This window comes from Monoraphidium neglectum (genome assembly GCF_000611645.1).
Source record: "Monoraphidium neglectum strain SAG 48.87 unplaced genomic scaffold scaffold01391, whole genome shotgun sequence".
Lineage (NCBI taxonomy): Eukaryota > Viridiplantae > Chlorophyta > Chlorophyceae > Sphaeropleales > Selenastraceae > Monoraphidium > Monoraphidium neglectum.
In genome coordinates this window covers 4,904-14,628 of record NW_014012237.1, presented here as the reverse complement: position 1 = coordinate 14,628, position 9,725 = coordinate 4,904, and the positions used below count along the sequence as shown (strand labels likewise).

At 62.6% G+C, this 9,725-nt stretch overlaps 2 protein-coding genes across 2 annotated transcripts; both read right to left on the bottom strand.

The window, feature by feature from the left end:
• Positions 1–426: 426 nt before the first annotated feature.
• On the bottom strand, positions 427–3,416 carry MNEG_7710 (DNA-directed RNA polymerase I subunit A1; the record flags this gene model as incomplete). The annotated part of the gene is made up of 7 exons (XM_014043820.1): positions 427–942; positions 1,249–1,324; positions 1,665–1,840; positions 2,052–2,118; positions 2,450–2,542; positions 2,830–2,945; positions 3,339–3,416. The coding sequence occupies 7 exons, from the start codon at positions 3,414–3,416 to the stop codon at positions 427–429; spliced, it is 1,122 nt and encodes a 373-aa protein (XP_013899274.1).
• Positions 3,417–6,378: 2,962 nt separating this feature from the next.
• On the bottom strand, positions 6,379–8,951 carry MNEG_7709 (hypothetical protein; the record flags this gene model as incomplete). Its single annotated transcript, XM_014043819.1, has 6 exons — positions 6,379–6,804; positions 7,393–7,599; positions 7,790–8,013; positions 8,165–8,297; positions 8,441–8,649; positions 8,891–8,951. The coding sequence occupies 6 exons, from the start codon at positions 8,949–8,951 to the stop codon at positions 6,379–6,381; spliced, it is 1,260 nt and encodes a 419-aa protein (XP_013899273.1).
• Positions 8,952–9,725: the final 774 nt, after the last annotated feature.

Sequence of the window (9,725 nt, the reverse complement as noted above, 5' to 3'; positions counted from 1 at the left end):
GTGCGGGTTGGTGCGGGTTGGTGCGGGTTGGTGCGGGATGGTGTGGATAGGTGTGAGACGTGTGTGCCGGGGAGTGGTGGGGGAGGGAGACAAGGGGGACGGTGGGCCGGGATGGGGGTCGCGGGTTGCGACTCGGGTTGGACTGGGCCCGGGCATTTGGGGTGGCGGAGGGCGCCCCTGGAGCGGCAAAGGTTGGCAGTATGATTGGAGACCGTGCGGCCAGCTTCGGCATCGCTGATAGGGTGAAGTTTTGTTTTGGGGGCAGGTCAGGGGGATGTTTGTGCATTAGAGACATTCGGCAACAGGCGAAACTGATGGCGTGATGAGGCCTGGAGGAAGCCAAGAGGCAGACGGCGCGGCGGCCGCGCCCCGTAGCGCCCAGCACCACAAGCCAGCCGCCGCCCTCGACGCCGCCGACGCCCAAGCTCACATGCGCGCCGCCCCCGCCGAGTGCTTGGCGCCTGCCGCCGCGTCCGCCTTCCCGGCGCCGCCGCCGGCCGCGCCGCCCTTCTTCTTGGTCCCCTCCTCCTCTCCCCCCTCCTCCTCGTCATCGCTGCCATCATCATCGTCGCTGCCGCCACTGCCCTTGACGCTTCCTGCCTTCTTATCTTCCCCCTCCTCCAGCCCCTCCTTATCCTCCTCCTCGCTGTCCGACCCGCCGCCCTCCTCGGTCCCCCGCCTCGCCGCCTTGCGCGACGCGGCCGCGCCCGCCTCGGCCGACGCCGCCGCCATCGCGGATGAGTCGTTGAGAAGCTTCCCAAGGGATGCGTCCCCCATGTCAGCGCCGCGCATGAGGTTTTGGACGAGCGCCTTTCGCGAGTACTCCCGGAACAGCTTGGTCGCGCCCTGGCGTTTGACCGACGGGTTGACCGCGTTGCAGTTGGCGCACTTGACCGCGGGCATGCGCGCGAAGAACTCGGCCACCGCGTCGCGCGTCGCCTCCTGCTCAGCGGGAGATGGTTTGGGGCAGGGTGAGTGAGTTTGTTGGTGAGTGGCGTAAAAGCTTTCTTGCGTTGGCAAGAATCAGAAATGGCTCGTTAGCAGCCATGTTGTTGCAAAAATGTCTTGAACAGCATGCAATGGAGGCCGCCGTGCGGCGCCGGCACGCGACCAGAGGGGTGTGCAGCTCTCGAATGCCGCATAGCATAGCGACCGCGGACTGGGGGCTAAACCCTCAACCCTAAACAACGAGTGCACGCAGCAGTGAACCCTGCAGGGATGGAAGCGCCGCCGCGACGCCGCGCTGACCTGGATGTGGCACGTCAGCGGCTGCTTCGGCGGCCGCTTGTGCGCCGCGGCCTCCTCCGCTGCCTGCTTGGCCAGCCTGTGGCGCAGGCCGATGGAACGAAGCAGATACCACGCCAAAGCGTGTGAGTTGCCGAGCTGAGCCCAAGTCCATCCACTGAGACGCTCACCGCCAGGCCCTCCATGCCGGCGGCTGCACGAGCACCAGCTCCTGCCGCCGCGGTCCAGCGCGACGCACGGAACGCCGTCCCCATGCCAGGCTGCGGGCAGGACAGCTGAATTCCCTAGCCCTGCCAGGCCTCAACCCCCTGCAGCCTGCAAATGGTTCTTGTGACGTGTGCGCGAAGGCACACGCACGCTTGCACGCACGTGCGCGCGCACACACAAACACACACACACACACGCGCAGGCGCGCGCACCTCTTGGCGCGCGCCACCTCGTCCTCCTGCAGCAGCCCCTCCCCCTCCTCCAGCGACGCCAGGATCGACTCTGTCGCGTCCCGCACCGCCTTGGACGCGCGCCCGCCCCTCACGTCCGCGGCGCCGGCCAGGTCGCCGCGCGCCAGGCACTCAAAGCGCGCCAGGTAGTGCGCCGCCTGCGGCACGGGTGGGTGGGGCGCGCGGGCGGCAGGGGTCAAAAGAAGGAGCTTCGGCAGGAGTTTGATGGTGGGTGCAGTGTCCCCCCAAAAAAAAATATATATGTATATATATATTAGGATTTTCGGATGATTTTCGGCGCGAGGACGCGCGAGCGGCGCGGGTGTGTGGGTCTGCAGCAGCGTGCGGCTGAGGCCCTGGTGGCCGCACCTCTGGGCGTCCCAGCTTGAAGTTGTGGCAGTTGAAGCAGGTGTGGCGGATCAGCTTGTAGAGGGACCTGGTGGGGTGGGAACATCCGCGGACGCGTGTGATTGTGTGTGTGTTTGATTGTGTGTGTGTGTGTGTGTGTGTGTGTGTGTGTGTGTGTGTGTGTGTGTGTATGTATGCATGCGCGCGTGTGCGTGCGTTTGTTACAGAAGGTGGCGGTTTGCCTGCGCTTTGTGAGGTGAGGGAGGATGGGATGCACAATGCTGGGGGTGCTGAGCGCCACGACACAGAGACCCCAACCCACGGCCGAGCGCGCCGCAAACCACAACACTGAAACAGACTCCTCGGTTTCCCCCAAAAAATCAAATGCCACCTCAAAGCCACGACTGCGTGGGCCTCACGTGAACACGAGGGGGTTGTACACCGGCACAGGCAGCTCCACGTGTCCAAAGTGCCCCGGGCACTGCTGGCTGTTGAGGCCGCACGTGGTGCACCTGCGGGGGCGGGCCGCGGGCGCGCACGCGCAAGGGAGGGCGCCGTGGGCGACGCGCGCCGCGCCAACGCTATGCGCGAGCAACGGACTTGGACAGCGCCAGCTGCGCCGCCCGCTGCCTGCTGCGGCCTCCTGCCGCTGCTCCTAATCGGGCCGCCCTCGACTCAACAACGGCAGCCGCCAGGGGAACGCCGGCGCGACCCTGAACGACGGCTGCAGCGCCGAGCCAAATCAGGCCTGACGGGGCCGCGCCCCCGCGCCGTCCCCTCGTCTTCCGCACCCACCCACCGCGCCAGGTTGTCCACCGGGCCCAGCGCCGGGTCATAGAGGCCGTCTGGCACCACGTTCATGAGGCTGTCGTATGTGATGGGCGACGTGAGGCGCTTCACGCTCAGCTTGCGCACCTGCCGCGGCGGGCGTGTTTCGCGCAGGGTGAAAAAGGGGGGGTGTGGGCTGTGCGGATGCGCGGCGCACTCGGGTGATGTGCGCGTGTGTGTGTGTGTGTGTGTGTGTGTGCGTGTGTGTGTGCGCGCGCGTGTGTCTGGGTGCGTGTGCGCATGTGTGTGCAGGCCAGGTGGGTGGCAACACTGGGAGGAGCGCACGGCCCCTGGGGCGCGGCTGCTGCTGTCGCCAGAGGGCGCCATCGCGACGCAGCACAGCGCTGGTCCGCGCCCCTGCTCGTGCCCTCGGTGGCGTCGAGGCGTGGCCAAAGGCCTCGGCGGCGCGGGCGCAGCGAGGGCCTGCTGCTGCGCGTGCCGGCGAAGCAGCTGCGGTCTGAGGCGGGGCGCCGGCCGCACCTCATCGTCTGTGAGCATGCCAAACCTCACGGCCACCACCTCGCGGGTGGTGACCTCCTTGCGCGGTGCGGCGCTCATGGCGCCCCCAGCTGTTCAAGGGCCGGGGCGCTGCGGGCGGGCAGGCCGCCTCCGCCAGTGCCGGCGTCGTGTCAAGTCCGCAGCTGGCTCCCCGAGCGCAGCTGGGAGGTGCCGCTGATCAACTACGGAATGAGATGGGAATTGCGTACACCATGACTCGATTGCTGTGAGTGTCTAGAGAATAGTTTGTGCAGCGGCATCGCAGCACAAGCAGCGGCTGCGGCGGCTGCTGCTGCAGGGTTGGCCGCCCGCCACCAGGATGTCAGCTAGGACCGCGACAAGCCAGGTGCGCCCACCGCACGTTGCAAGCAGTCGTTTGATACTCACGCGCACTCCCTGGCCCGGAGCGCAGCCAAGAACACCGTCTACTTATGACTACGGGAACCCGTTCTTCCTCCCAGGCTTATTCTTTCCAGTTCAATTGAAAGCAAAGAATTGTAAACGAGGTACCCTGCTGCTGTGCATGAGATCGACAAGTGCCGCAATGGTGAGCCGCCCTGGGATCAAAGCACGCCGCTTGAAACAGCACAAGATCTCGTGGTTTGCCTACGATCGTGTTGTCGCAACCAGATCCGAAGCCCTCCAAGGGATGCGGCCACCATCGACACCCCTGCAGTGACATCGGGTGACAACAAACCTGCACCCAACATTGCTCGCAGGTTTTGCCACGAAGCGAGTGGAAAGCACCGTGTGATCGTCAAGTAACATTGCTGAGTTGATTTGTGCGCATCTTTATGGAATGTGTACGGGCAGGGAGAACCATTCGCTTTGTGCACTGAGCTGCTTGCCCCACTCCTGCTCCTGCACCCCCCCCAGTGAGACGGTGACGAGTGACTACGACTCCAAGGTAGGAAGCTGAGATATGATATTTTTTGATCTGAAAGCCAACGGATCCGCATAATAGGCACGTAACGTGATGTTTGTCGGTGGCACATCACTCGCATTGTCACATCACCACTCTCCTGGCAAGCGCTGTCGGATTGTGTCTAGGATTGTCGACCTATGAGCTCAAAGCCCAGCTTGCTTTGCCTTCATGCTATCATCAACCGCTATTGTCATGCAGTAAAGCTGCATGCTGCCTTGGTAATGTTCATGCAAGTGCTGCGCGGACTACGCCCGCGTGCACACGTCTGGTGATACCACCGCCCATCAGCGCTTGCGTGCAAGCCCCGCCAGCGGCCTCACATCTGAATGGCTGACGCCAGTGGTGCTGCTTAACATGCAGCATACACGACCGATGTTCCCAAGCAACGCCTGTGACCAGCGTCAAGCATGATCCTGCACTCGCTCGTCGCTGTGCAGGCGTATCACGCAACCCAGGGTAGCAGATTCACAGGAAAGCAAGGCGTGGTGCCGCACCACGCGGCGGGCAGGCACGTGTGGGGAGCTGGCGGATCCACTGCATATGCGTTGTGGCCTGTCACGTTGCTGCCACTCTATTTCTCCTCCACACCTGCCTCAGAAATGGCATTGATTCTGACCATTTTCGGCGGGAGTGCCCGCGTTGCGCGGCCGCAGGAGCTGGTATCGGAGTCAGCAGCAGGTGACTGACACGAGCAGAAAATTGAGAGCCGTGGAATTGTATTGTTTGGGTGCAAGGCAGCTTTGGGCCCTGGGAACAAGCCGGTACCGATCACACCTTGCAGTGAGTGGCGCGAGGATCAAGCAAATCGATTGACCATGGAGCCCGTGTTGTGGTTGCTGCACAGGAGCGAGCCAAACCGCGTGAAAAGAGGCTATATGATATCCGTATGCTGTATCACGAGTGCAACAGAGCATGCAGCTGCCATGGGCCCCTCACTCTTTTTGGTGAGTGATCGGATATCATGAGGTGACGTCACCACCAGTCACTCATGTCTACAGGGTTTATACAGCTGGCTGGCACCCCCTTAGTGGTGGGCTGGTGCCAGGCTGGTTCCACATCACAGCGGCATGTGCCAAGTTCTGAGGTGTGCACGACCTGACCCAGCGTGGTGTCCCTTGGGCGGTCTCACTCCTTACACCTGGTCACGTGGGTGTGAGCTTGCGACGTCAGCACGCCCTTAAGGGGGTGAACCCACCAAACCTGCCCATCTAGCATAAATGCCCCCCCCCCCCCGCCATCAACTAGCACCCTAAACCCACTCCGAAACCCAATTGGTACTGACCTGCCTGGGTCAGTACCCCAGAGGAACCCTGCCGCGAATTCGCCATTTGCGGCGACTGCGGCCGTGCTTTGCTAGCGCAGCAGCCAAGCTGTATGCATGCTAAGTAGCGTTACAATGTCACGAGTAATTGCCGTCTGCAATAGTGGCCTCAGCAAAAAAGGGGGTTTGTTGCGTGATCTCCACGGCGAGCTGAGGTGCACTGCCATCAGCAGCAGGGCACCTGCATCGCTCCAGTGCCTGAGCACACCGCAGGCCAGCCGGCCGCGCTGGTCAGTGATAGCATGTCCGTGCACCGGCTAGCGCTCCTACAAACGGAGGGTGCTGAAGATGCAGTATGGAAACAGCGCGACAAAACGCGGGAGCCACCCGCAAATGATAACGCGTCCACGGCAAGAGTAGGCAGCAACAAAATGCACCTGCAGGCTGCGGTTTGGCGACGCGGCCCAACAGCCCGGGCACGGCGTGCACGAAATGGCACATGGCTTGTAGCAGAAGCACGCATGCAGCAGCAGCAGCAGCAGCAGCAGCAGCAGCAGCAGCAGCAGCAGCAGCAGCAGCAGCAGCAGCAGCAGCAGCAGCAGCAGCAGCAGTGCTAGCTAGCAGCACCGACGAAACTTGTGTATTGAGGGGTGTATGTATGTAGGATAAAACAAAAGCTGGGCCCCTGGGTTAAACAGCAGCGCAACACAGCGAAGCCCCCACACTCTCTCAAACGGTACGTTCCAGCGCCTGCTCTGACCAGCCAGGGCCGTCGATTCCTGCACAGCACAGCTGCCCACACGCGAAACGGTGCCAGGTCAAGGGATGTTACCAACCTACGGCTGCAGCAGCGACTCAAGCTCCTGCTCATCTGCGGCCAACGCTTCATCGTTGGCGCGCAGAATGCAGCGCTCCAGGTCGCAGAGCAGCACATGGGCATGCTCTCCTGGCTGCATCAGCATGTTTTGCAGCCGCACGTCGCCGTGGGCCGCGCCTGCTGCGTGCAGCTGCTTCAGTGCGTGCCTGATGCCTGCTGCTACTGCTGGTGTGACGGGCTGATGCACAGGCTCGCCCAGCCGAACTGCCAGCACGGGGTGGCCGCTGTGCGGCAGGCGCCCTACTGTCAGCATCTCCGGGATGCAGCTGCCCTGCAGGGGCTGCAGCTGCATGTAGGCGTCGACCTCTCGCACGAAGTCCGCACATGCAAAGTCGTCGTAGAAATCAAACACCTTCACAGCAGCTGGCTGCTCGTTGATGCGCCCCTGCCAATGAATAGAAATGCAAGAGAACCGTCAAGGGGTGTCACACGTTGCAGCGAGCCAGGTTGACCTGACGACAGCGTGAAGCTGCGTGCATTCAAGCCGCGTGCAATCTTCCATGTGCATGCGTGCATGTGCTCACATGCACATGCTGCAGCGGCACGCTGCTGCGCATGAACCAACCTCGAAAACGCGATGGCTGCTGCTACCCCCCAGGTAGGTGCCGCTGATGCCCAGCAGGCTGTAAGAGAGCTCCGGGAGGTCAAGTACAGCGTCCACTGCAGCATGAGGCCTGGCTGCGTCGAGCCACGCCTGAGTGCTGAACGCAGCAGCTGACATGCCGCTGGTGCAGGCGCTGTCCCTAACACCGCCTTCTGGCTTGCGTGCTGTGCATGCGCCTGCTGGCTGCCCGGCTGACCCGCCACGCTGGCGCTTGGCGAGGCGGTCGGGCTGCGTGCGTGTGGGAGCGGTCACGCGCCCTGTTGCATTGCCGCTGCTGCCGGCGCCGCCGTCATCGCTGCTGCCGCTGCCGCGCGGGTACCCATATGGCGGCGTAGAAGGCGTCAAGCTGCGCGGCAGCTGCTGCTTGACATCCAGCGTCAGCTGGCTTGCCAATTGCAGGCAGTACAGCCAGGCCGCATAAGGCGGGATGCCGCTGGCGCCATTCCACCACACGGGCGGCGAGGCGAAGAGCACTTTGTTGGTCACGTCGTTTACGACCCGCATCAGAAAGAACGTGACACCGTATGTGGACAGCATGAAGAACGGCGTCTCGTCCATGACAGCATCACCATACGCCTGTAGTAGTGGCCAGCAAAAGGACAGCACTTGTAAGCAGCCGGGGGTGACAAACCGCTTGCCCCCTGCACACAGCCATCTCGTGTACGTGCTGCCAGCGCCCAAGCGCAGCTTCTCAGCCATCATGAGACACGCTGCCCCCTCCTCGGGTTGATGCCCGCTTGTGCACTGGCCATGCAATTGGCCGCACCTGTTGCAACGCTGGCATGATGCTCTTGCCCAGGTTGCTGTCGTGAAGGGCGTCATCGAGGCTCATGCCAGCGGGCAGCGGGGTCTGCCAGGCGCCCTTGACCTCGATCGAAGCCATTATCAGTCTGCTGAGGTTGGCGCGGTCGCTGCCGCTGCCAGACTTGCGCATCAGCAGGTCCTGAAACGCCATGCTGCGCCCGCTGCCACTGCCCACGTACTCCATGTCTGCGCGGAAGCAGGTGGTTGTGCGAGGTCACCACCCGCAAACTGCTAAAGCAGCAGCGGCACGAAGGCTGAGCGCATGGCCGCAGTGCAATGCGAGCTGCAGCTGCAGGAAATTCATCACAACCTCTGCGGCCTTCGGAAGTGGACTCACCCAGCCCCAGCAGGCGCTTGGCCACGCTCGTCACTTGGTAGAGGTGAAACAACAGGGCACCGCGGATCTCGCTCTCGTCCGCTGCTGCGGCCCATACACCAGGGGTGCCCGGGGCTTCACCCGCCTCATGCACCTGCAGCAGCAGCACAGTCAACATTCTGGGCGCCCATAGCTGCGTGCCTGCAATACAGCCCAATCCGTTGTGCTTGCTGCATGGCAACGACCCCACACACAGCAGCAGCACCGACGAACTCGCATTCCCAAATGGCAACCCACCACCCGCTGGCACATGTGCGTTGTCGGCTGCAGCTCCGCCAGCATGCGGTTGACGCCAGGCTCAAAATCCTGCCAGGGCTTGATGTCGCTGAAGGTCCTTGGATACGTCGCCTTGGTTTTGCTGTTGGATGCACGCTCGCTTGTGCGCAGTTTGAGCTCCGCCATAGGCTGCCGCAGCCAGTCCACAATGTGCAGGCTGCTCACAACACCTGCAGCAGGCAAGCCACTTTAACGCACCATGCAGTGGCACAACGGCAGGGACGCCCAGACAGCAGCGGTGCCAACCCCATAACATGGTATTATCAAGGCAATGACATGGCAAACCCCCACCAGACACATCTCAGGACCTTGCATACCAGAGGTGGAAGGACCCCCACTGGCCGCGCCTGACATTGAGGGGCCCGCACATGCCGCGCATGCACGGTGAAAGGGATCGCAGGGGTGACTCACTAAACTTCAGTGTCTCAACCACCATGAAAAACTGCCTAACAGCTTCCAGCAGCTTCATCATTGCGACCTTTTGTGTGCGCAAAGCATGCATGGCCCACACACAGCTCTCAATGCCTACATCGTCAAGCTTCATGCGCGGTTGTTCATGCCAACCTGTGGCCATGCATTGGTATTCACGAGCAGCCATGCACCTCCCAACAGCCTCCCATTCACCGGACAGGATGCCGTTCTGCGCCATCACCAGTAGTGCATCATCCTGCACAAGGAACATGGTGTTCACCAGGCCTGCTGACTGGAGGGGCAGCTGCAGCAATATGTCTGCCCGCTGCTCCTCCGTGAGGCCTGGAAGAGCAAGCATGCGCGTCCGCACTGCATCCCGCACGTCTGCTGGCTGTGGCTGCATGTGGGTGGGCGGCCTGCGAAAAGAGAGCACAGAAACAACTGCAGGGAGTTGAGCCACGCCCAAACACGGGTGGCATGCAGTCAAGCAGCAGCCCCAGCAGCCGACGTCTGCGCGCCCCTGTTCAGCGACATGGCAGCGAGGTCATCAAGCCCAGCGCAGCACAGCTGACGGCCGCGAACGCATGCAACCTATCGCCACTTGATACATCGTGACACTGCTGCTGCTGCTGCTGCTGCTGGAACAAACGCATATGGCTAGCCGTAAAGTGACCACACCGCAGCAGAAATCATGAAAATGCACACCAGAGCTGGCCACTGCGTGGCAGCCTGCAGAGACCACCCACTGCCGCGTGTGCAGGAGCGACGCCCGAGCGAGAAGGTGAGCTGCGCGGGCCTCTGTGGCCGGAGTGGGCTTATCAGAGTGCCGCCGAGG